The sequence below is a fragment of the Hemibagrus wyckioides genome, linkage group LG24 (assembly GCF_019097595.1).
Source record: "Hemibagrus wyckioides isolate EC202008001 linkage group LG24, SWU_Hwy_1.0, whole genome shotgun sequence".
Classification (NCBI taxonomy): domain Eukaryota; kingdom Metazoa; phylum Chordata; class Actinopteri; order Siluriformes; family Bagridae; genus Hemibagrus; species Hemibagrus wyckioides.
In genome coordinates, this window is record NC_080733.1 from 9789921 (window position 1) to 9817176 (window position 27256).

The window sequence follows — 27256 nt, forward strand, 5'->3', positions numbered from 1 at the left end:
TTTTGAATACTTGTGTTTAAATGTGACATTTACATTCATTTGATTACATTTCTGGCTGGACACATATTTTATGTGAATTTTTTGGCACATTCTCTATACTTTTAATTTGTTAATACTTTTCCACTGCTGGTGGGATTCCATTTGATATATATTCTGGTGTTCCTTAACAAACACATGTTCTTAAGCACGATGGACACGCACAGCCATCCTTCAAACAAGCAACATGCATATAGGGTTAATACGCATAAGCATGTTCTCTTGCAAAATGTAAGTTCCTGTTACTTCCCAAGGTTGACAGGACAGGCTGTTTTTCTAAGAATTATAGAAAAGTAAATGGCATTGTCTGAGCTGATACTTTCCATGTCTCTTGGCTTGACTCCTATGTTGACAACATAGGTTCTTGGAACTTTCTTCACCTGAAAAATCACTCGCTGCTGCTGCTGATGGCTCACATGAATAGCCTAAAGATCACCATGAGATTTCTATGGATGCTCTCTATTGGATTTACTAATGACTGCACATGCCTCAGTCATTAAACATTTCTTATGTCTTCTCAGGGACTTTTTTTCTTGCCATGGTCTGACTTTCTCATTATTTCTGTTTGCTGATAATCATTGTTCAAAAAGCAATATAAATAACATTTTATTAAATTGAATTGCAGAGCTTTAGCCAAATTTATTAACAAGTTATACCTGCTCAAAGGTTATTAGCAAGTCCCATTAACCAATCATGTATCCAATATTTATGCTTTTGTTCTAACTTCTAACAAACAATGATGCCAGCTGGAACGAGGAACTCCCCAGCTACCTTTCACTGTCTAATTAAACCTTACTTCAAGATTTTAAAACATACTTGTACAGTGTATTTTTCTAATCACGTAATTTAACACAGCACACTTCTAGACTCCATGATGTCTTTGAGCAGCTAACACCTTGAATTTGTCAAAGCATGATTTTGGTAAAATGACAGCCAAGAAGTGCAAGGCCACATGCATCTAATAGAGAAGGAACTGAAAGCTTTTTCTGCATTTTCAGTGCCCATACAAAACAATAGCAAGGGTTTCATGGGATGGCTGGATATTACTGAGGTTTCTGCAAAGACTTCTTCAGTGTTTGTAATTTTCCTGAGCTTTCTGGTTTTCACTTTATCCCAACGTTTTAAAATGAAAGTGGATGCCAATGCCAATTCACCATGTGTGGTTTTACTGCAAGAAGATTTAAGTACGTATTACCCCCATTGGCTCCTTTTCCAGAAAGTTTACCACACAGCAGTTGAACTCCTCGAGCACTGAGAAAAAAACACAAGCATTTTTACAACACTTGTATTGTATGTATTCTTCCAATCAGCATTTGATGAAAAACTTTACTTGGACAAAGTATGCATTAGAGATTGATCCCTTGTCTGCATGTAGTCATTGTATTTGCATGAAAGCTTAAATGCAAGTTGAAATAGGATATACCACTGAGAATCTCATGTCTAACAAATTAATCTTGCTAAGATTGGGTCCAACCTCATATCATTTCCAGGCAAATTAATGGTTAAATAATGGTCTATGTTTTGTTTTTGTTATGTATCCCTGAAAAGTGTTTAATGGTGACCCAGCTGCTTGAGACAAAAACACATTTTTGAGTCATTGCACACTAAGCAAAATTGCATTCTAACAACACAGCAATGACTAGCATTAAATGACTAATGGCTAGTTATCTAAAAGATAGCGTGGAAACCCAGCTTAGCTCAGACCACCTTAAAAATACAAAGTAATGCCAGGTGTGTACATTTTGTTTTTTAATGTTTTGGCTGGCTAGTTAATGTGATCAGGCAACCTGCATTCTGTTTGTTATACAAGTCAATCTGCAAGATTAAGAAATTCTTACTATGACAGACTGAAATGAGCACAGCGGAGCAGATTCCTTTAGCATTGAAAAAGAGCGTGTGTTTTAATTAGTTAGCTAAAAGTAGTTCTTTCTGTAGATGTTGTTTCATATGCTGTGTGGTGTAACTAGCTAATAGTACTCAGTTAGATCTTTCTGCTGGGTGTTGTATGGTATGCTGTAATTCCACATAATCTCTACAGTTCAAGTAGTGTTTTGCAAAGAGCTAAGAGGGAGAGCTCACTAACAGAACAAACAAACCAGTTAAAATGCAAGCACTTCGATTATTTAAGTCTTAAACAATATTTAGTAATCATGGCTATAATGAAGATATTTGTATTTAAAAAAAAAAAAGAAAGCCATATTGTCAGTTTGCTAATAAGACCATAGAAGGTAAATAAAATCTGAAAACGTTCTGACCTGATTTCTCATGTTCTGTAGCTACTCTCTGAATAAATAATTTACATAAACGCATGTGGTTGGATAAACAGCAACAGCATATGCTAAGGTTAGGATTAAAATAATTTATAAAATTAAATAATTTCTAGAAATAATTATGTTTTATGATTCAGCTCTGCTAAACTATTCTCTGTACTCAGTGTGGTCACTCTGAAATACACTGCTGGGACAATATCTGGGCTACAGTCCACCAGTTGACAAGTCCTGATGTATAGCATTTTTCTAGACGAGAGCTTCTAACCCCCATATCCACTAATCGCACATCCAGCAACATTAAACCAGCTGTTCTAAGGATGAATTTGTTGAATTCACCTCACTTTCTCTCCTCTTTCTTTCTGAGTATGGGAGACTTGGTGTAAGTAATAAAATTATAGGGAAATGTTTAGCACAGAAGCCTCAGTGGCAAAGGTGCAGTAAAAGCAATGAACTGGGGAGGCATAGTGAGATGGCTGGGGGCAAAAAAGAAGAAAATAAGAATCCTGAAATCAATGAGTTGATTTAATTCTAAAGTACCAGATGTACCAGGCCACGTTCTATGAATATTGTATTTTCCCAGTTTTAGTGGGGGGGAGAGAGAGAGAGAGAGAGAGAGAGAGAGATGAAGACTGAGATTTCTGGCACCTCTCCAGTGTTTCTCTATTGTTCCTTTGGCACTGGTTCATACAAGCTCATGCCAAAGGGCTGTCAGTGAGTAGAGCATTTGATGTGACCAAAGCTCTGAGGGGACTTAAACTCTTCTTGGGAGAAGATGGCACCACTAGACTACACTGAGCTCTAGCTGTGTGGATCCATTAGGGATGATCTCCATCCTGAGAACTGTTTGAAAGATTTGGCATTTGAGAGCTATGGAGACTGAAACAGCATATATAAAGGCTTTTGCTGACTGGCCATTTTCATTTTGAGCTCATTCAATTTCAAAGTTTTGCAGAATTTCAAAGCATACTCAACCTAGTGATACCTTAATACTTACAGATTCCAGCTTCAGTTTTAACACTGTCTTCAGTTTTATAACATATTTATTTGAAAATATATGAAAATATAAAGATATTATATTTTTTTTAAATACATACGTGCTTAGAAGACTGATGAAGCTGTTGGTCATCAATGTAGCTGTTATAATTGCTTTCAATGAATCCTATTAAAGTATGATAGTTCAGCAAAGTGGAGCAAGCATGGAAACACTAGCACAGGCACTGGTTTAGGTAAAACAGAGGTCAGGCACGAATGTGTGAACAGCAAGTGGAATCCACAGAGCAGGATGCAGGTTCTCACTGACATCTCTGCACATCTGGCATCTAAGCTGCTTTTTAATCCGAGGCCAGAAGTTGTTTGAATAAAACATTGAATTGTTCACAGACTGCTCAGGTTCCTGTTCTGCTCAATGTCTCTACTTAGGCATGATTCCTGCCATATTTTTTTTCTAATACTTTATTCAGGAGTTGTCCCATGATCTAGGTTTACAGGGAAACAGTGTACTACTTGATACGGAATTTCCGAAGCTCTTTTTGATTATTAGGCACTAAACGAACATGTTTCTGTGTCATTACCTTACACAGGGCTCATGTGAAGGATAGTCCCATTTTTTGCCACCAGAGGTCATCATTCCCAGGTTACTGATTTGTGACCATAGTTAGCACTGATTATTCACACCTGTTTGCAATTAAGTTCTCATCATTTCCTGCTCATATTCCCTGCCTTAACTCTGGATTGCTGTGAAATCTTTTTCTCAGCATGGTGCACTTCTTACATTACTGTGCGTACTCTGGTTTGTTTCTGTTGGCCATGAACGTTTTCTTTTAATGTTTTGCTTACCCCAGTGCTTTGTTATGTTGTTGTCTATCTCTGTGTGTATGTATATATATATATATATATATATATATGAGAGAGAGAGTTTTTTGCTTGTCATTCTTTTTGTAACTTTGTTTTCGTACCTAGTTTCACTTCAGCCCTGTGACCTTCAGTTTCGAAAAGAAAAAGAAACCTCTGTTGTGTGAAATGAAAAGGTTTTGCACACCTGTGAGAAGTGTTGAGAAATCCCTGTGTAGATCCCCCAGTGTTCATTTTCCTCTTTGCGTTTTTGTGTAATCCACATTTTCTTTTTTTATATTCATTATTTACAAAGTACTATAATGGAGTTTCTTCTGTAATTAAATTTGAGCTCTCTTGGACATATTTGTGCTTGCTAGTCTCCCCCCTAGGGACGATATCTAAAGACGTTATTAAATTAAAACCATTCTATAATAAAAGCACAATCCAAATCGGTTTAAACTGTTGCCCTTGCTGTCTGCATGAAAGTTTCTGAATGAGTGGCAAATCCTTAAGTATAAAAGCTGATAGGGTGGCCACTGACAGTAATTGTACTCTATCCCAACAATCAATCTCAAAGTAATGTTTTTTTTGTATTTTTACTTTATAGTTTTTGTCATTTGCATCACTCTCCATGAGCATTTTTTAAAATGTACATAATCACATTAAATTGGAGGATTTAGTACAGCACAAAGATGTGGGAGATTTTACCCAAGGTTTTATGATGATAAAAAATCAGGTCCTCCATATTTGTCAATTTGCACCATCATTCAGTATGTTGTCCACACGTCTTCAAGCATTACACATGAGGCTTCCCAAATGACGGATATCCTCTGATTTCCACTGTGACCTTCATACTCCAGCTCCTCACAGCTGCTTCTACAAATAGGGACTTGATGTCAGTCCTTTATGACTCTTAGTCAGTAAAAGGTAGAAGTCCTTTTGAAGGTTTACATTAAATTCTATTTTCACCAATGTTCTGCTAGATTTAACAGATTTGTTCAACCAACAGGTCCAACAAATCCAAATCACCACCAATCAGTGACCAGTTGACATTTCTGTATCTATTAGGTATACATGTAAGTAATCTTATATTCAAAAAATGTATTTGTTATTAATACATGAAACTCTGACTGCTATTTGATGCACACCTACAAATTACAAGCATGATTCTGTCCAACTCTCTGGTCCAACTCTCTGGCAACAGTCTGGCAAACTCTATCCCCAACTGAGCGTAGAAAAGAGACCACATGGAAGACTACATGGTAGTTTGGTACAGGAACATGTGTTATATGAAGGCAGGCTACACCTACCTTTCCATCTGGGAGGTTTCCTTTGGCAAGCAACATCAGGGTCAATGACAAATAAGGTGTTTTGTTTCTGGTAGCACCATTTGACTACCAGACTTCACAGGCTCTTTTCAAATGAAACAAGCATCTACTTATACAACCATGGAAATCTTGGCGATTGAACACATTTCTATACATGTAGGTTTTTTAAGCATGAACGTAATCTTCCAATATTTTAATTGTTTTCTTGTTCTTACCATCTGACATGATAAACTGAACTGTGAAAGAGCTACTGTCCCTGTGATTGCATCACTGAGGTCACTTGAGGTCTTCTTAATGATGCAATACCTGGCTTACTCTTTCTTAAAAGATCTATATCATCTATTTATAAGTGATTTATATGGCTCTCATTGACCCAGGAGCAGAATTTTCTCCTTCTCTGAAGCTTTTGCCCTTAGTCACATAATCCTGAGATCGCAGTACAAAGCAATCTGAATCATTTTCTTAAAATAATACACAATATATGGTTAAATGTATGTGGACACCTGACCATAGCACCAATGTAACCCTCCCCCTTTGCTTCTATAACAGCTTTTTTCTTCTGGTAATGCTTTCCACTTGATTTAATAAAGTGGCTGTGGGGATTTGATGATTCAGCCATAAGGACATAAGTGAGGTCAGACACTGATGTCAGAAGAGAAGGGCCTGGGGTGCAGCCAGTGTTCCAGTTCATGCCAAAAGTCTTCACTGACGTTGAGGTCAGGGCTCTGTGCAGGACACTCTAGTTCTTATAAACCTAGCATTGCACACTATGCATTCACCTCGCTTTGTGCTCATTGTCGTGGTTATGCTGGAACCAGTTTAAACTTGAATCCAGTAACAGGAAATTGTAGTGCAGCAGCGTACAAAGACATTCTAGACAATCATGTGACTTTGTAGCAACAGATTTCCCTGTGCCTTTAGTATACATTACGTATAAGAAATGTAGAGTGTTAATGGATTGTTTTGATAAATACAGAAACTAGCAACACCCTATAAATTTGGCGCATTTAAAAGTGAGATGTTTGAAAAGAAGTGTGTGTTTTGACCTTTTTTTGGCAAGGCAAACATTGGCAAGGTACATATTTGTTAACAGCCTAATCAAGAATATTGCAAGAATACTCCATGTTTGGTTTTCCACACACCCTTAATGAGTTTTAACTTGCCGGTCTGGCAAAAATGTCACCTTTATTTTCCATTTAGAAAAATCTTCTTCATCCCCATAATTTCATCATGCCACACGTGCAAATATCATAGCAGCAGTTGGTTCTAACTGAGCATTCTAGATGAAATCCTTCTGGGGTTCAGTGGGCTTGTTTGCTGTGCTCAATGGAATAATGGTGATTATAATTCCTTCATTAATAAATCGTGATTATATTGGTTTAGTGTGCCAGCATTGATGCTAATCATCATAAGCCCAGCTTCTGTTCTGGCCCCTGTTGTTTCGTGCTTTTTAATTAGTATGTCTTTACGATCCACTGAATAGCTGTGGGTCCACAGCCCTGCTGACAATGCGACTCAATTCCAACTCACAGCCACTATACCTTTGTGTCCTTTTGATCAATTTAGTGCTATAATAAACTGAAATTTGTCAGGCCTAGCATTTGTAATATTTCTGTTCACTTTAAGCAATAGAAATAGGTATGCAAGGTCAAAGAAAAGTAACTTTTGTGTCCGATATCTTTTCGTGACGTACTCACCAAATCCCAGAGGACACAAAAACATTTTCTACTTAATATATTGTATATGATGGGAAAAAATTATAAATAGATCATTATAAATAATTAGAGCCAAAAAATTCAGGGTCCTTTTACAATTAAATTTTTAATTACAATTCACTTTTTAATAATAATAATAATTGTTGTTATTATTGTTGTTATTATTATATACAAATAAAAATTAATACGAGTCTTCTCTGTTTCTTTAATACTTTAATAGATTCTGCTGGGAGTGTCGTTTTGTCATGTAAAATGAAAATAAAAAACATAAAATGAAGGAAATAAATTCTTACACTGTCATGGGTAACTAGAAATCATCACATCCACTATGGCAAGATCTTATCAGTGCAATGGCAGCCTGATCATGCCTACCTATTCATTAATGAGAATCACTATGATTATGGCTCTGATTTTCTCTCTAAAGTGATGATTGGGTGTTCGAATATGTGAGTCTTCTGTGTGAGTATGCTATTATGGAAAAAAGAAAGAGAGACCCAGTGGATATATGTGGATGTTAATAAAAAAATAAAAAAAAAAAGTGATGTGCTCAGCAAACCTATCCACTTGAATGTTGCATCAAATTCCAGGAATCCAGTCAATAAATATAAAGTGAGTGGATCTTTCACTCCTAGCTCGAGATCAGACAGCAGCCATAACCCCATGTGGGAAGGATCCTATGTTTTGATGTGCTAATGTCTTACATCGTTACTCCACCACATGATTAGTTTTATTGCTGTAGCTCTGAATTTGCAACAGTATGCTGTCTGTGTATTTCAAAGGCATTAATGAGCTCAATCTCACTGGTTAGTACACATCATTAAGTAATTAAAGAAATATTTTTACAACAAATATTGTGTTCCTCACAGCCTTAGAATATGTTAAGCATGTTTTAAGACATGTACTGAACAAGCTATCCCAGAATAATAATAATAACATGTTGTAATTGCATGTTAAGACGAGAAATAAGATGCACAAACAAAATAACCAATGACACTACAATTCAAGTTTGCAGCTTCTTTTTGACTCCTGGGGGAAAAAAACTGGTGTGTGAATATATTGCCGTATCCATATTGTGCCCAGAGTGCCCCCTGCTGTAGTAGAAATGGGTTAACAACCCATAATTAGGCTGTATTCTACAGGAAGCTTTATTTTAACAGCAAAAAAGAAAATATAAAGAAGGTCACAGCATTTTCAAGTATTCTTCAGTTCTTGTGTGCCTTCGATGGGTCTCATTTTGCTGAGTCAACAAGAACATTGTCTCCTGGATTCATTATGGACCATACTTGAGTTTACTTTTCCTTCCTTGCACCCATGGAGCCTTTCATGTGGAACAAAGGTCCAACAGAGATTTACGTGTGCTTGTTGCATACCCCTTTCTCAGCCCTCTCAACTCTTTCTTTAACTTGCTGAAAGAGATGATAAATACATGGATGCACTCCAAAGCTCTACTAGTGCAGATCCCCCATTGGTTTAGGGCATCTCATTTAGACATTCAACCAGGTTGGAGTGACTCCAATAAAAACAAAGCCCATGAAGCACACAGCCCCCCGGAAAATTTCAGTTCCTGCTTGAAAGCCCTGTACAAGTCTAATGGTCAGTCAGCTGTCTAGAACTTGCCACGAAACCTAATCTGATAGATCTCTTATCCTGAGCAGTGATCTACCACAGGCAGCTGGTGGACTCATGATAAAGATGTTTTTGCAGCTTGCTGTGCTGTGCATGTAAATGTGCTCACATACTATTCACTGCACTACATCTTCATTTTGGCTTATCTGCACTGGCAGCAGTAAATTACTGGTAAATGATTGTTATGAATTGTGCATTTCTCCTCTGCAATGTATATCCATGAAGGATGCTGCAGATATAGTGAGAGGAAGTCATGGGAATCTGACTCAGATCTTATCCTATATGTCAGTGCAAGTATTTCTCCTCTTTCACAATCCCTGTGCTGCTGGATGAATAGGGTTATTGAGCAGAGAGTTAAATTATGATTGCAGTGATTAATCATGACTGCAGATACATGGCTAAGTGCTCAGTGTGAACACAGGTCAGCAGTGCAAAAGGGCCTGCCTCACTGATGTATTTAACACAGGCCAGTGTTAGCAGCCTGTATTGTATGCTTCATCAAGGAATTGGCATGGTCACTGCAATAACATTGACCCTCTTAACACCCTGCATGGATGGTCAATCAACCATAGTGCTGCATTAGGCACAGCCTGCTGCTAAAACAACACCATGAACAGACCGCATTCATAGATGTTGGCATAGTAGCCTTCTCACTTCCTGCAATCACTCTGATGCCTCTGATCAATTTTATGTCTTTTTATTACAAATATATATTTTTATAGTAAATAATGTGATTGTAAAACATACACCTGTTTTAGTATCTCATGCAGCTTTTATGGGAGTATTCACTCATAAACTTTACAAGCATTTCAGAGAAGGGGAACTAGAGAGGTGCTGTGGACAGGGGGTGTTTGCGGGAGTGGGGGGAGGAATGGTTCACATTTAAGACCTCAGTTCACTAGCCAAGTATACAACAAACACTGATGTGAAATTCCAGTCCTTTGCATTCTTACTGCTTGTGCTTTTATATACAGGAAAATAATATACTGATGAACCAGCTGGGTCCATTTTTTTGCCAGCGCAGAACAAACAAGACAGATTGAATCATATAGCGTTCCACAAATTCCAAAAATGCATAAAATGTCAGTGAGTCTCAGCTGTGTCAACAGCCCTCTGGCACTCATTCAGTGTCTATGTCACAAATTCCCCAATGTTGAATTAACACCTTGTGGTTATGTAAGTGCAGCTGGATACAAATGAGCATCAATCATAGATCTTAATTAAACTTGGGAATTTTGCTGTGTGTAGAGCCAAATGCCTTCATGGCATTTATTTTTAGAAATCCGCAGGACGCACCATCATAGTGGTTCTGGTTATTATGGAATTTGGCCCTTTCCAATAGTACCACTTGACCCCATTGTAGCGCATCACACTGGAGATTCCAGTGTGGTAGATGCCATTTAAGTTGGATGGACCACAGGCTTCAAACCACCATCCTGCAATAACAAAATATCAAGAATTAGAATCTGTTAAAACCAAAGTGTAACCAGAGCAGACCAAAAACTCAATATTAATAAAACCCCTGACCCCTGACTTTCAGAAGTTTATGCAACATTTTAAGTTAATTTATGGAATGGTTTTTGGCAATTTAAATAATGAGAAGTTTATTTGTGACTAAGGAGACTGAAAATAGGAGTTACATGTGCAGAGCTTTACCTCCAGAGGCCATCTGTGCACACTTGCAGCTGCAGCGGTCATTATCCTGATCCTTTGTGCTAAACATGGTGCCTGAGTGGGTTAGGCTGCTGGTCCGACCTGCTGTACCACTGAAACCTTCAGCATGGATGCTGGAATAAGAGAGTCCAAGTAATCAAAGTCTCATGGTAAGAGTGGAGGCTGTTATAACTGCAAAGGGGGATTAAATCTAGATTGAGATGTTGAGAAAGCAATGGTATAATAATATTAAATTAGGATGCAATCAATACTGCTGTGTTGGAAATGACTTCCATTATCCATATTCTTTTGTTTGCAACAACTCACAAGGTGTGACTGCACACATTTAGTATGGAAAGTGCCAGAAAATGGACCACACAGCATGAGTCTACAGGAAAGCATTTTGGCACATAGACACCCTCACTCAATAGGTCACATGTCTGGCTGTTTCCATATGAACATAACATATTACAGACAATGCCAGCATTCACAGCATGCAAATAAAACTTACACATATGTGAGAAGGCGAAAAGGAAACCAAATGATGGAATTTGGCAATAGACCCCATATCTCCCTCCCAGGTTGTAGGCAGTGTGAACTACACACAATGATTTCCAACAAGAGCAGATTTAATAAAGTCTTACCACTTTCCAAGCCTCATTCTCCAAACTAGGAACTTATTTCATTTCATTTCTTTTTTTTAAAATGTATGTTTCCTCTTCATATGATATAATAATTTCCCTAGGCAATATCTGATTCATCTGTAACAGAAAGGTGAGATTTGTTTGACTTGGCAGTCAGAGTGCATGAAAGCAATTTGCCTGAGTTCTTCCCAGGTCTGCCCTTGAATCAGTAGTCTGAAAGTACCTGTTGATAGAGAAAGCAGTGAAAAGCAAACTGTGGCAGATTTCTCTGCACTTTGCTAATCGTTTTGTCTGATGCACACTTGATTGATGGTACAGGCTATGTTTGTTTAGGACGGCATTGCTGGGCAGCAATGCAGTCTCACGGCTCCAGAGACCTAAGTCTGATCCTACATTTACTGTCTGTGTAGAGCTTCTTATGTTCTCCCTGTGCCTGCATTGGCTGTGCCTCCATGTTATCTGATTTCTACCCACCTCCCAGAATCATGCAGGTAAGTGGATTGTTGATGCTAATTTGCCCCTAGGTATGACTGTGTGTTGTAATGAACTGGTATCTCATCCATAAAGTATTCCCACTCCATGCCCATTTTTCCCAGTTTACACATAACATAAGGAGTCATGAATGTAACCTGTAGTCTCAGGAAAAATTATGAAATTGTTGAACATGTTAAATTTGCATGCAAGTACAGCCCGAACTTTAAAACAAAACATTAATCCAATACAAACAGAATGAGTTTGGAATGTAAATTTGACCAGCTTTAGTACATCATAGCTCTCTTTTAAAATTGTAAGCCCAGATAAATATTATAGTACCTATATTTCTTTTCCTCTCCATCGATGTAGAAATGGTCATACTGAGAGTAGGCCTGGTTTCCGTCTACATCTTTGAGCTGGACCTGCAGAGTGTAGTCTCGGGATATGGTGAGCAGGTGGATGACATCATTTCCTAACCAGTGTTCTCCTGAGGGGTCTCCAAATCCCTACATATTGCATAAACTGTGAGTTTCCTCTGACATTGCGACATATCGGAATACATCTGCAGGGCTGAAGGGTGCACTGCATATCTATGCAAACTGTACCTCTATAAAGTAGCAATGCATGCTTACAGTCTGGGTAAGCCAGTTAATCAAACAACATTTGTTCAAAGTCATTTAAACATTACACACTTTAACACCTCAGGTCATATGTTATCAGCCATCTAGCAGACCTCCCTAATTCCACAGCCAAATATTTATCATTCACTTGTAAAAACATTTTCTTGGATAACAAATGAAAAGCATGTGGGAGGAAAACTGCTTTGCAGTCTGCTGTGGTGTTCTATTAGCAGTGATAATTTCTCATATGAACCGAGCAAGATGCATTACTTTTGGGGCTTTATTTCAATGTCTAATAAACTTATGGATTGAGCATTATTATACTGTACGTAAAAGTCACTGGCTTTAAAATCAGATTTGAATCATTAAGTCAGAGGCTTTTTTTTATTTCCTGCGTACATCCTTAAATTACTGATACAAGTCATTTGGTTTAACCTCAATTATGCTTTATTTTCTGCATAGCGATTTTTGTCATGCAGTGAATTCTGAATACCAATATGTCTTCTTGAATATAGTAGAAATTATGAAAATTGTGACAGTTACTTAATAGGTGTTCATATTCATGGGGGACAGACCTGGACTGGACAGACCCTAATCTACAGTATACATCCATGAGAGATACACTATTTGTCATGACACCAGTGAGGCATGTAATCCTTTGCTTTTATTATGCACATGCCTTATAGTCACAAAAATAGGGTCTCATCTGTGCTCCTTGTCATATTTTGTCACAACAATGATCTTTGAGTTGGCAAAACACTTTACTCTTATACATATAGAAAGACACACTTACCGTTTTATAATCTTTCCAGTTCCGATGGAAGTCCACTGAACCGTTAAAACGATGCTGAAGAACAGTCCAACCTCCTCCTCTAGTCTTCATGTCACAGAAAACCTGTGACACCAAACCATGCAAAAGCATTGTTCAGGGCATAAAAATACTTTTGAATTATTATATCTATAAAGTGGTTTACCTTCAGAATTACATTACTGACTGTTTTAACAATCACTAGTCCTTCTGAGACTCCACTATGGTTGTTTCATATTGATAAAACATATGTAGGGATGAAAATATAGTGACAGACAGATTGCATTATAATAATGCCACAACCATCACTACTACTACTAATAATAAGAAGAAGAAGAAGAAGGTTGATGAGATAAACCATAGTTTCTGCAACCCCAGATCATCCTAAAATCCTGAGGGATTTAAAACAATGCTGGCAGTAACCAACAGGAATCATTTAAAATGGAAAAATAGGGAAAGAGCAAAAGTGTATTGTTTAGATATGTTTTTTCTTGACATTTATTAATCCCCATACAGGTTTTCTTATAACAGAATTTCATGGAACCAATTTTCTTCTCATGAATTTTGATCTGTCAAAAAAATTAGATATTCTTATACAAAAGTGAACCTAAATGAACTATGTCTTGGAAAAAAACACCTATCAGATTCTCCATTCCAGTTTTTTTTTTCTTTCATGAAAGTAAAGACATTAATCCCATGTCGAAATATGAGTTTGAAACAAAAAGCTGCTGTTTCTCTGGACTGTCAAACCAATCCAATCTAATTATGGAATTAAATTATTTTTCTCCCTCTCCTCTCTTACATGTATGTGTTATCCAGACTAACTTACACAAGTGCTTTTAAAATGAAATTTAAAATTCAGTGTATGTCCTCATGCTAGTACAAATAGCTCATTAATAGTTATTAGTGCAAATTTAGTTAAGAGTTAGGTTTCATCATTGGTTGAAGACTGCTAGTGACAGTTATGGGAAGTTCATTCCACCATCTATTTGCAGTGCAGGTTTTTATGCATGACTTCCTAGTGCCTTAAGAGATGGTGGGTCAAGTCGAGCCCTGTTGGAAGTTTGAACGAAATGTGGTGCAGCTCAGCATTTGATATGTGCCTTCAGGTAGGTGTGGGCAATTTTTGGCTTTCTAGACCATCAGTGTTTTAAATTCAAACTTGGCAGCTATTGAAAGCCAGTGGAAGGAACATAGCAATGTGGTAATGTGCAAGAACTGTGAAAGATTAAAAACAAGTCATGCAGATGCATTCTAAATCACTTGCAGGGGTTTGATAGCACACAGGGCAAGAGCTGCCAAGAGAGAGTAACAGTAGTCCAACTTTTTGGTCACAGGGAACTGAACAGGCACCTGACTGGCAAATGTGGAGAGAAATGGACAGATCCACCTAAAGTTGTAAAAGATCAACCTGCATGACCAATTCAAGACAAGGACAGAACTAGAGTTGGAGGTTTTGATCCAAGAACTCTCTTTAGGAAGATCACAAGATCTTCAACTTGTGATGCATCTCTGCTACACAGCAGCAGAGTCTTCCTGGAATTTACATTCAGCTGAGCTGTTTTCCATGATGAGAGAGCCACCAGACATGGCAAGATCCATGAAGAAACATTATTGTCATAACTGTCTTAACGCAGAAAAGAAAAGATGAGTTAACTGTCATCCCCCACTAAGAGATCAGACATATAGGAACAATAGAAGAAGGTCACCTGTGGTGACTGTCCCTTCAGGTGAGGAACAAACCGTCACCATGCTTTGCTAGTTTCATGGACAAATGGACTTCCTGTGCTGAACATTGCTCAGTCATCAAGGAGAATAATAGCAGTTTATTGTATGGCTGATGCCAGACTAAACTTAATGCTAGTAGTGGCATTAAGCTTCTCAGACACACTTCTCAGACACTGTTTCTGTGGACCTACACATTTGTTAAGGGTATGAAGGGTATAACATTCAAGAACTTTAGAAGGTGATACCAGTCAGAAGCTGCTGATGTTTGAGGTGTGGGCTTTTTTTCAAGATTTGTATAATGTCTTGAAAGCAGTTATTATGTAATCAAAAGTTCTGCAGTTGTTCAGAGTGGAAGTGATGAAATAATAATGTTTTGCAAGATGGTCTCTTATGATCCAGAACACAGGTGGAATGTAATTGATGATGCATCCAACTTTCCTTGTTGAAATAAGTATTAGCAGCATTCACATTAGCAAAAACTCCAACATAATAAAGCGTAATGAGAAGAGCTCAGCATCAGGCTTTAATTTCCTCCACTTTCTGTCACTTTCTCTAAGCAGTCGGGTAAGAAGACTTTTTCAGTCTTGTAGATAGAGGTGATTGCTGGAGAAAGATAGTGAATATAGGAAAGTATTGGTGGCTGATTCAAGTGGTACAGAGCAAAAAGGAGTTAGGTTGTGGTAGGGTTGTTAGGATACTGGAAGCCAGGGAGGAAGGAGAGACAGAATGGTGGTTGTAGTAATTGGTGTAGAGCTATGACTAATTGCTGAGGTAGGGTAGGGAGGCCAGAAGTGAAGGATATAAGTGAGGTCCTGAAAAATGGGGCAGAGTCCTCCCTGTAAGTTGATAAGAAATAAAAATAAATGTCTGCATTGTAAAACTGTGAACTGTACGTTTCTGAAACCTTAGGTTATTTTTATCCATGGGGAAACACTGTATCTGGATCTTATTTAAGATTTTCCACCACAAATTGAATAAGCCTAAACAGGACATAGCAATAGTTGTTAGGCTTGGGGTAAAGGGCTTTTTTCTCCCATAAAACTGGAACTCATCACATTATCATTCTTGGGCTTGGTCAGTTTATACAAACAATGACCCTGGTCTCTGAGCGTGGATTTTGAAATGCTAAAACGCTAACCATGTTTTAATATATTTAATAAGTATTAAGTATCCTTATTCAACTACTGTTGGGATCACGGGACGACTTAATTCTATCTAAGGTATTGTTTAACTCTTCTGCATCTTATTTATAACACTTTTGCTCAATGATTTCAGCATTTCTATTTGCTTCACAAAATGTATTTAAGAGTATGTTTTAGCATGACGAATAAAATATAAAGAACAGAAATGTAATATTGCACTGTTTAACAAAGGTATCCACCCATTCTGTTACAGGGAAGATTGCATCACTTAATAGGGTGGTGAATCTCCATCTATTAACTTGCATTACAAAGCTGTTTTAGTTCCAAATTTGGCAAGAGACTACAAAACCTAGGCCAAACACCTGGCTTCTGTGTGAAGTGGAACACGAGAGAGAGTGCATACAAGAAAGGCCTATGAATAACAATAACATTTTCCCATGTTATTTGTCTCTAAATCACAGCGTCCAAATATGCAATTTGAAAAAACACTGATAGTGAAGATAGACCAAGAGAAAGAAAAAAGAAGTGGACTCCTTCCTATGTTATAGATACCCTACATTATATATTATTCACACTATAGCCCAGATTTTTAAGCAGTCTTATCCAAAGCATTTTGATTCCAACTTTGAAATACCAAGACTTCAGATTATATTAACACAGTTAATAAGAATAATAGGTAATATTATCATATCCATAATTAATGCTTCTGTAATGACAAAGTAAAAACTGTGCATGGCAACGATGTATGCAAATGGTCATTACAGTTTTTTGTTACCTACTAAATCATTATATAAACAACATAGCAGTTTATTATAGTCATTAGTCATCATTTAATACATACTATAGTTATTATAGTCATCATTTAATACATACTATGGCTTTAGTATCACAAGAATACTGCTAGTTTAGTTAGTAAAGTTAGTATGTAAGTATTTAGTCATTAATTGATATTGTAAAGTTACCAGTTTTTGTTTGCTTGTGTAAGTACACAATTGTAATAATATTTGTCTAAATTCACCTTTTAAATAATTATTGGTACCTATTTTTGTCATAGTATATATCAGAACAAAAAAAACAACTGTAATTTGTTACGGTTTAAGGCATAAAATAAATGAAAAGCTGTAGGTAGAGTCACAGAGAAGAGGAAATCTCACTGAACAACCACAGATTAAAAAATAATCTGTTAGAACTTCCCTTGGTACAGCTCCCAGGATCAAATATGATCCAAAGCTGGAGTTGATTTGCATATGTGGTTACATAAAGTTAACAAGCATTATTGTACTCCATCTATAACATTTCATACAGTATATCTGCAGTGATTACATCAGAATCTTAGAAACACAGTATGAACTGTGAGTTTTATTTCAATTCTAAAACTATATCCTTGTGTTAAAAATAACTGTTCAATAATTACCTTAACTGTCTGCGTACTGTTGGCGAGATGAATGTTGTATATTCCATTCTCTGTAATTCCACACTTGTATACATCAGCACAATCTCTGAAAATCACTGTCTTCACCTTAGACAGGCTAGTAATATCTGGCAGGGCAGAAGGTGTGCATTAAGTATTAAGAATGTACATGTGAGGGGTTTTTTTTCAGTCCTGTGCTAAAATAGCATGTTAAGCAATGTTACAATTTCCCATAATCTGTTGTGAAGTAAAAGCATCATTGTCTCATCCTGAAACAAGGCTTTCTGGCCCAATGTTGCGTTTCCCAGAAATACACACTGATGCTTTCCAGACAGCCGCATGCATGCTGATTAGAGTTTGGCACTAACCGTTGCACTGGGAGATCATGGCCAGTAGCTGCTGCAGTGTCTCTGAGAGAGTAGCTTGCTGGTGCTGGAGCAGCGTGCTGTTGCGTGTGGAGGTGGCCAGCTGTCTCTCAAGCACAGTGACCATGCGACTCTGCCGCTCCAGAAGCTCCTGCAGCTGTTGCTTGTCCTGCTGGATAGCCTGCAGCTCCTGGCTGTGTCTGGCCTCCAAGGCTGTGAAGCGCTGTTCCAGGTAGCTGTTGTGGAGAAAGGCATTCACTATTTGATTTTGTCCTGTGGTGCTATCTGGGTTTTGCAAAACTACCGATCTTGTCATACTATTTAAGATGTTCATCATATTGATGAACTCGTTATAATGTCTACTATAAAAATATGACTTTGATAAAGTCTTATCTTAAGTAGATAAACTAGATGGGTGTATTTAGGATACATGTTGGCAAATCCTACCAACCAAACACCAAGTTATGTTGGTGCTGGCACAAACAAACAGTTAATGGATGTATTAATTGCTGGAATATTCAGTCAGGGTCCTTGGGTGGATGCCAGACAGGAGTAGAATCAGGGATGGGATTCAGTTATTTAGTTATTTAAGGCACAATCTACTGTCAACCAATCCTACACTATTGATATCATTCACAGGCATCAAAAATAAAACCCTATGACATTTCCACTGCAAATGATTACACCAGAACGACAGTAACTGAGAAAATGGATACCTTACATTAGAAAACAAGATTTACCTTTCCTTTTTTTTTCATAAGGCATTAAATGTTATTTGCTCTCATCTTGCTATCCCTATGCACAGAGTGAAGCTGACTAGCAGCTTTCAACCAGAAAATGAGTTTCTCCCCAAAGCAGCTTGTAGCCAATAAAATGTGATTAGACTAATGGATACATTTGTTTACAAAGAAAGTAAATATGAATTAATCATAATGATGACATTGAACAGTTTTGAACAGTACAAATACTATGTAAAACAGTGTTATTTTATATATAAACATCTGCATTGTATTACCCAACCACAGTAAAATATTTCAAGGAGGTGCAAACCCTTAGACCCCCAGTATGATATTCTGTATCATAAACTAAAGAAACCTGGCCAAGTAGGTGTTTTTGCTTTAATAGAGTAATAATTGTTAGGTTAAAACCAGGGTCATAAGGATCATGCAAATTAACTTTGATTATTCATTTGTACACATTTCAATCAACCCTCCCTCTAACTCCATAAAATAAATATTCTAGTAAAAAGGGCTACTCTTTTCAGTAACTGGTGTGTCTAAACATCCCTGAAACACCTGGTGAGTCCGAGCTTTCACAGATGGTGCTGGTGACTGGCTTTCTACATCAAACCCAAAGGCAACACAGACAGTGTGTGAGTTTGCATCTCAATGTGCTCCAAATTAAGGTAATAAATCCTGCAGGCCTGTTCTTTATGACTCTTTATGACTTTATGGCAGTTACACATTGAAACAATCCAACCATATGGATTGAACAAGTCACTTTTGGCATTTCAGAAGACGTAATTCCCTAAATCCCCCCCTCACTACTCACTCTGCTTGTATTTCCAGAAGGACTCATGTTTAGAGACACAGAACAACACTTTACATTACATGGAATACTTACTTTTTATGTTGCCCAGTGAGCTTAGTTTTGTAAGTTATGTAACATACAAATTTACATAAGATAACTTTGTCTACCATGTAATGATACTGCCATGCTGACCTCCAGATCTAAGGAAAAAAAGTGCAGATGTGCAACAGGTGGTGTGTGGGTGGGTGGTGAGCTGTGTTTGCCTAGACCAATTTTGTTCAGAAGCTGGAATGCTAAACAACTGGAAAGAGAAACCAAAACAAACATCTCTCTTACACCACTAAGGCATGTCCTCCATCAGTTGACCCCCTCAAAGTGGGTTTCCTCTGGCCGTGACCTGAACAGCATGAAGACACTGACACTCTTTCCTCGTAGTTCATGCCTGACACTTTACCACCCACTAAGGTACAGGTCTAACATGGTAATGTACCCTCTGCACTGGAAAAGATCATCTTCCTCATCAGCACAGTGTGGAGCTCCCTCAGGCCCCTGAATATCTTACCTGTTTTTGTCATTTAGACGAGACACCTCTTGGGTCTGCTGCAGGAGTTGCTTCTCCAGTCTCTTGGTAGAGAGAGAGTACTCCAACAACTGGATCTCTAGTCGACTTGTTTGGTTCAGCACCTGCAAAAATGCCCAGATTGTGGTTAATAAGCAATAAAACTTAGTTGCATTTTTACTATAGAAATACATGCAAATATTTTTCAGAGCAGTTTAAAAAGAAACCTTTTGCAAAATAACGTTTTTGCAGTTCATACACTTCCTATAAATTAGACTTTACAAATAGGTAGTGAATTTTTAAATGATATAATGAATGTTTTCCAGTTTACACATGCTTGTGTTTTTGGTTTGTTTCCATTCAGTATATTGAATGTTTAAGGTTTGAAGAGCTTTAATTTATGACTTCTGTTTTCCGTAACATTGTCTTTTTATGTTTTACCTAAGTGATTATTTCACCATGTGTATAACTCCATCTTGTTCTATTTTTACAGCTACACTAATAAAATAAACATATGTCATGACAAATCAGTTAAATATTTTTTCAGGTTGCACTAACTATGTTGAATGGATGGCTGACAAAGGGAGGGAAGCTAAAAAAAAACAAAGAATAATACACAATGTGAAATGTAGGACAAGAAGTGGATTTGCTTTGTTAGGGTGTTTTTACAGTGTTTTTGTCATAAAACCAAATTTGGATTTTGCATTCAGGCTTGTTGCAATAGATGGTAAATTATTAAAACTGTCGGTATCATATAGAGTGATGAATGATAAATGACAAAATTTTGCTAATTAAGATAATATCACATGAACAAGAGTGCTCTCGTACTGAATATCGCCATAGGTGTGATTCGGCCATACAATGAATTGATTGAATACTAGCTGCAAAAATAAAACAACTATAACTAGAATTAGAATTCACTGTAGCAAACACAGACAATACATTGAAAAGTATGAGTCCAGCCATGATACTATCAGCAGAACCATGATTGTCCAGTCAAATTAGTGGACTGGAACTGACTATTGTAAAAGTAAGGACTGAATCACATAAGTGTGCTGTTAGAGAAAAGTAATGAATCAGTGACAGAGTGGTTTTATATGGCCTGAGCAGAGTTACAGTTTACAAACTGATTATGTCCCACAGTGTGACCCAAACTGTTTTATTCCTTTTATACCACATAATTTGTCAATGAGTACAGTATTTAATTTTATTTTGTTTATTTATTTGTTTATTATGTACACATCATATTTCTATTATAACCAATAACTAGTTTATTTGGGTGTTTTTATCTCCCTTGAAATTAATAAAAACAAATCACAGCTTGTAATGTAACCAAGAGTCCTCGGTCTTAAAGACTCTCCTGTTGCAGAAAACTTGATTATTATTATTATTATTATTATTATAAATTATTATTAAGCACTGACACTGGAGAGTCCTTCTGTAGCTGTTAAATATATGCACCATTCATCAGTATGCTTGACCATTTTCACAGCAAATATCAATGAAGTACACATAGAAATTGACATATAATACATAAATGGTATAATTTATTCGATTAATATAATTTATTCGATTTTGTCATTGAGTCACCTGAGTCTCCACATTTGTAAGTTTCCGTGTGTGTTCTGCTGACTGGCTGAGGAGATTGGTTCCTATCTCCAGCATGGTGGCTGTCTGGGTGTTAATGGCATTCCTCTGCATCTCCACCACGATCTCTGAACGCATTTTCTCCTGGATGTAACTCTCCAGCTGTGAGCATGACAGTGGACACATCAGTTAAGTTAGACAACCATCTTAGTCCAAATATGCATCTGTCTTTCTGCAGGACTGAACTATCCAATTACAATAGATAAAGAAAAAGACTTTTCAACATGTAGTGGTGAAATACAACATGTGCACTGATATAAAAAGATTTTCAAACGTTCTACTAAACATGGCACTCATTTCAAATGTGTGTGTGTTTGTGTGTGTAAGCTTGTTTGTGATCCTCCTTTTTGATTAGGAACAGCATTATATAATCTTCTGAAGAATGATTTAAGTAAAGAGAGTGAAGAGAATTAAACATCCAAATTGGCTTCCTTGTACAGACAAACGGATAATATCATGCATATCCTTAGCCATCTGTACTGTCTCCCTTATCTATCCAAACAGATATGCATAAATGATCACTGAAGCACTGAATGAAGTTCTGGATACAAACACAACTTTTCATTTTGTTTATTATATACTTTTTACTTTTTTTTTATTTTATTAGACAGTAGGGATGTAAGCTGTAAACATATATGTAGACCGATATTCAGCCTTCTAGCTTTTCAGAGCAATAACATATGGCAGACAAATTTCCACTGTACCATGTAATGTTAACCACATCCTGGTGCCTTACTTTAATATTTTACCAGTGAAACAGTTTTTCCAGAGTTTTAGTAGCAAAAATAAGTAAACTACTTTACCAAATGGGACATATACACTATGCAACATGGCCAAAGGTATGTGGACACCTGAACACACACATCTGTGCTTCTTCCCTAAAGTGTTGTTACAAAGTGTAAACCTGGTTCAGCATGGCAGTAAGTTCTATGCACAAAGCAAACTTCATGAAAACTTGATGTGGAAGAACACCTAACTCCACTGAATACTGTTAGGATGAATGCCGAGTGAACCCCAGGCCTTTTCACCCAATATCAGGGTCTGATCTCACTAATGCTCTCATGGCTGAATGATTACATATCCCTACAGCCACACTCCAAAATCTAGTGAAGGTAATTATTTATTTATTTATTTTTTAAAGAAAGGGAGACCAAATCTATAATGGAATGTTTAACAAGAACAGGAATTATTGGATGTCATCAAAATTGCATCCCATCATTTCACAATTTTTTCAACTAGGCTTTCTGACTCATTTTCTAAGGATGATACTATAGGTGGCATCTTGGCAGAATGAAACTGACAGAGATAAAGACTGGCATAGAAAGCTTTAAATTAAATTAAACTGAATTAAATAGCAGCCTAGGACATCAGAAATGACAGAAGTGTCACATCATGATTACTGACCACCTTTTATTATTTATAGGAAACTCATTCAAAACATCCTTATAGTGAATACACATTTAGTAAAGTAGCAGGCTGTTCCTCTATCAGCATGACATACTACCATGAAAATTCTGGGGGGTTTTTTCTATCATTGATTCTTGATGTGTCAGCGGGAAAAAAAAATGCATTATCAAATGCAATGTGTTTTCAGAAGAGCATGGATCTTATAGATCATATAAGGTCACATTTGGAAGCTATTCCTTAGAAGAAAATGTGCCTTAGTTAAATTAATATTGGATTTGGATCTGTGAAGTGTATCTTCTTAATATTACTAGTTTAAGCGTTTATTTTAGTCCCCTAAAGAAAATATGTTGGATATTGCGGAAAAAAGTTTAAAAAAAAAAAAAAAAAAAACAATCGGGATTTAGCCCAAAATCCCGAAATGTTCTTTTCTTAACTTGTCTCTGCTATATTCCTGATCATGTTAGGTAATTAGGAGCTAATTTAACTTCCTTTTGCTTTAACTGTTAAACTTTCTTTGTGCTGCTGTGTAGCTTAACCTATATATACTTTTACTATAGACTTATCACCACACATGGCCCAGAGGATGAAAAGATCAAACAAGATTTAACCAAAGAAAGAAAGAAAGAAATAAACCTCAGTTACTTCTATTACTCCTTTGGGACTCAGTAACAAAAATGTATGACTTGTCAGAATGTGTCGAGTTTTCAGTGTGCCCCAGAGGGCTGCATAATCAAGTGAGATAATAATGGATGTGAAATGGATAGGTAATTTGAAGTCTGACCTTTAGCTAAAACCTCAGTAAGAATAATGCCTCAGCAAAGCAAAAAGCATGATTGTACATAAATAAAAACCCTCATTCGTCAACACTGCTTGAGTTCAGAGCTTTTTATGCAGCAAGCAGAAAAAGCTAACAATGGTTTATAGTAATAAAAGCTTGTTTTGAGGGCGTGCAAGTTCCGATATTGCTCTGCATTCCCTTTCAACTTTGTCTTTACAGTGCCAATTAAAAGTCTTTTCAGAAAATGGAAAAGTAGAACTATGCATACTCAGACATGGTGGATGTGTGCATAGTTTGACCCCCTTGTCATGCTCAAGCATTCAAGTGTTCTTGCTTGTGTGTACACAGCACTAACCCTCTTGCCCTCCTCGTGTGTTTATAGCAAAACCACACAAAAGAGCCGAAGTTTCCACCACGGCACACTCCAAGTGTCATACAAACAGCAGGCCAATTCCCAGCTGAGATGCTTCAAAGACAAAGGGCCACCCTTACATACTACAGTGTGTACATATGTTATGAAAGTACAGAGATAACGTACTTAATAAAAGGGCACTGTGTGAAAAAAGTTACACAGCATTTCTATCACAGCGTGGTTGAATTCAAAACTCTGATAGATCATAAGGTTATTTGGTGCAAGCACTTGGCTCAGAAGGTAGTTGCAGCTGAAACATAACTCATAAATTCATTTTAATAAGTTATTGTTTCTATGGTTACAGCTCATGCACAGGGACTTGTCTGGTGGACAAGACACATAATCTATGACTAAAAATAAACAGATTAATAAAATAAAGAAATGTATCATTGTTATCATGTCAGGGACATTTATTTAGAATGTATTGAAGGAACCTCAGCTGTTAGCACTTTGATAACGTCACTGTGCTTTTCCCATTAGTTTCACATTAAAGGAAAGTACTAAGGATAGAGGAGTTTATGCTTTCTGGGCTCTAAGTGAAATGACAAGATGCATTTGGGGAGAGACAGAGAAAGATAGAGAGAGAGAAAGACAAAGAGATGCTGGTGAGAAAATGATGTTCGTCATGGTTACAGTGATAATTAAAAACTTGTTCCTCAGACACTAAACACTAAATCTCAGGTGTAAATCCCTAAAACGTGTGCTATATTGCTCATTAATGAATGAACTGTTTGCAAAAAGCTGTGGAATAGGACGACTTCAGACTGCTTCAAGTCATTAATGGCACTCCTGCATGTCGCCCCATATCAGACTACCCCAGGGTAATCCCATATCCTCATCCACCCCATATCACACTGCCCCATGTTAGGGCAACTTAGGATATTTTCATGCACCTGTCATGCACCATTCCTTACTCCTGTACACACTCAAGCATTAAAAAAAAAGCAAATATTTTTCACAGATTAAAAGATCCAACCTCAATTTCATTATATCTGATCCTGAATATTTAGATCACTAAGCAAACTCGGACAAATGGAGAATTTGCTGCTTAGCTAAGGTTTAATAATTGGAATTGAACGATATTGTCCGTTAACTTACTAGCTAATTCAACCAGCTAATCTACAAAACTAGTCAGTTCAAGTAATTATACAGATTATGTTGAGTCAACTTTAACTTCAATTCAACATACTCTCTAACTTTGATGGCAAGTCTGATGTTTTATTTTTTAAATCCTGTGGATCTGAGATTTGATCAAAATGAAACTGTAAGAAGTATGGCTTTTTCTCTTGAACATTTACTTGAGTAAGCATACAAGATTTTAATTTCAATAATAGTTTGGTAAAAGTACAAATCCTCCAAAATAGGCACAGAACTGAAGTTTCTCATGTAGTTCCCATGTAGTTGGAAATTAAAGAAGGTGACAAGAGTGTTTTTATATGAAAATGTCTTTTTTAAAACCGTATTAAAACCAGAGACATAAACAAATTCAAATGCATGGTTAGGCTCAAAAGGCATTTGGCTTGAGACAGGATTTGACTTTTTGTATATTGCCCTTACAGCTTACCCAGACTAATCTCCCTGGTACACATCATCATTAGTCGTGTTTACTTTGGAATGAGAGACAGAACGATGGATGCAAGGGGGTTGCTCTGAAGTTAGGAACTGAGAAATGCATTTGGCTTAAATCCTTGCCTTTGCTTTCAAGCCAAAAATGAATTTGAGAATCAAAGCTTCCTCGTGGACCCTTTCAGATACAACATCAGCTTGCTAAGGTTTAGAAAAACTTCTAGAAACTTTAACAATATATGGGCAACTATTATCAAACCATCTTAGAAATTTGATGTGAGCTGGAAAATGAATACATTTTAAGAGAGTTGCTTCTCACCTTCTGCAGCCACTGTGTGTTGTTCTCAGTGGCACTTTCCAGGCTTTCGAGCTTTTTCTCAGTCTGGGCTGCATCAGGGGGTGAGGGTGAGTCTCTCTGCAGGGACTTGCTCACCCGGAAGTTTCCAGGTGATGTACACTGCTCCACCTCTGGCAGGATGAATGTGTAGCTACAGGGGCCATGCTGCACCTGGTGCTTCCTCCTCTCTGTGCCAACTGCTACAGACACCACCACAGCCAGATAGACCAGACTCAGCAGCCAGCCCATCCCTGGACACAAAAAAAGTACAGAGCACAGTCCTGCAAACAGGCTACAAAGCAAGCTCCTGAGTCTGTTGTAGGTCTGCTGAAGTTGTGGTAGGATTATTTCTTTCCCTCCTTTAGGTTCAGCTAGTGCCTTTTCCTTTTTTCGGTGTCTTCTTTCTTTTCTGTCTTCCGTGGCTGTTACGATGCTCCAGGGAAAGCTCTTTTTATGACACAGGGAAAAAAAACTCTATTCTTGCATTAACAGGACAGATTGTTTCCTATTTCTGATCCAGTCCGTGCTGTAGATGGCTCCATACAGGAAACATGCTGCAAACACTCTCTGTGTTTATTTACTCTCGGAATTGGTTTCAGCCCCCCCTTTTTTGTCGAAGCTGTTCTTGTAAGAAATGCCTTTGGAGATGATTTCTGGACTCAAGGGCTTTTGGACAGAGTGCCAGAGCTCTTGAAGTAGCAGTCTACCTTAACGTCCCCTCTCTTGACACACAATCATTCAACCTCCCTCCATCACCTAATCTTTCTGGTTCTCTCTTCTTCGGTGGAAGCCACAAAAATGCACCAGGCACCCACTACAATAGCCCAAGCAGAGAACATTCTCTTCTCATTAAACCTCCTCCTCCTGTTACTCTCACTCACTTACTCACTCACTCTCGCTATTCTCCTCCTTCCACAGCCCCTTACCATCACTTGCTCGCAGCAGTGGGTCTCTGTGTTAGGGGTTACACAGTTCACAGCTGCACCTCTCAGTCAAACCTGATAAACAAAGGGACGTTACTCATTTTCATATAATTGACTTTGTAGAGTAAAATCATTATATCCATAGCTGCACTTCCATTCCCCAGTGATTAAGGTCGAACTTCATTCGTCATGGGACATAACGTAATTAATAAGCCATATGGTATAACTAAAGTTCAAAGCTTTCATAGGCCAACAGCTTGGTGGTGTATATGTAGAGTAATTGTACTTTGTTATTATATTTTACCTTACCTGAATAATTCACCTGAACTAATTTAATACCTGTATTCTTTCACAATTATATTAAACAAATAAACAAACAAAAAGATAAAGAAATGTTTTACTCTCAGTTTATTTTCATTGAAACCAATCATTTCCAATCCTTTC

At 37.3% G+C, this 27256-nt stretch overlaps 1 protein-coding gene across 2 annotated transcripts in view; it reads right to left on the reverse strand.

Annotated features, from left to right (window-relative positions):
* Positions 1 to 9489: 9489 nt before the first annotated feature.
* angpt2b (angiopoietin 2b) overlaps positions 9490 to 27256 on the reverse strand; it is a 29426-nt gene continuing 11659 nt past the window's right edge. The window contains exons 1-9 of one of the 2 annotated variants that reach the window (XM_058377954.1): positions 25872 to 26789; positions 21333 to 21491; positions 19746 to 19867; positions 17657 to 17889; positions 17292 to 17416; positions 12993 to 13094; positions 11919 to 12085; positions 10465 to 10595; positions 9490 to 10244 (exon numbers count right to left, since the gene is read on the reverse strand). In XM_058377954.1, coding sequence (XP_058233937.1) covers positions 10084 to 10244; positions 10465 to 10595; positions 11919 to 12085; positions 12993 to 13094; positions 17292 to 17416; positions 17657 to 17889; positions 19746 to 19867; positions 21333 to 21491; positions 25872 to 26138 — 1467 coding nt within the window. In that variant the 5' untranslated portion in view covers positions 26139 to 26789 and the 3' untranslated portion in view covers positions 9490 to 10083. Of the gene's footprint in view, positions 10245 to 10464; positions 12086 to 12992; positions 13095 to 17291; positions 17417 to 17656; positions 17890 to 19745; positions 19868 to 21332; positions 21492 to 25871; positions 26888 to 27256 lie in introns of those variants that run through there. The other variant, XM_058377955.1, reaches the window with a different exon arrangement.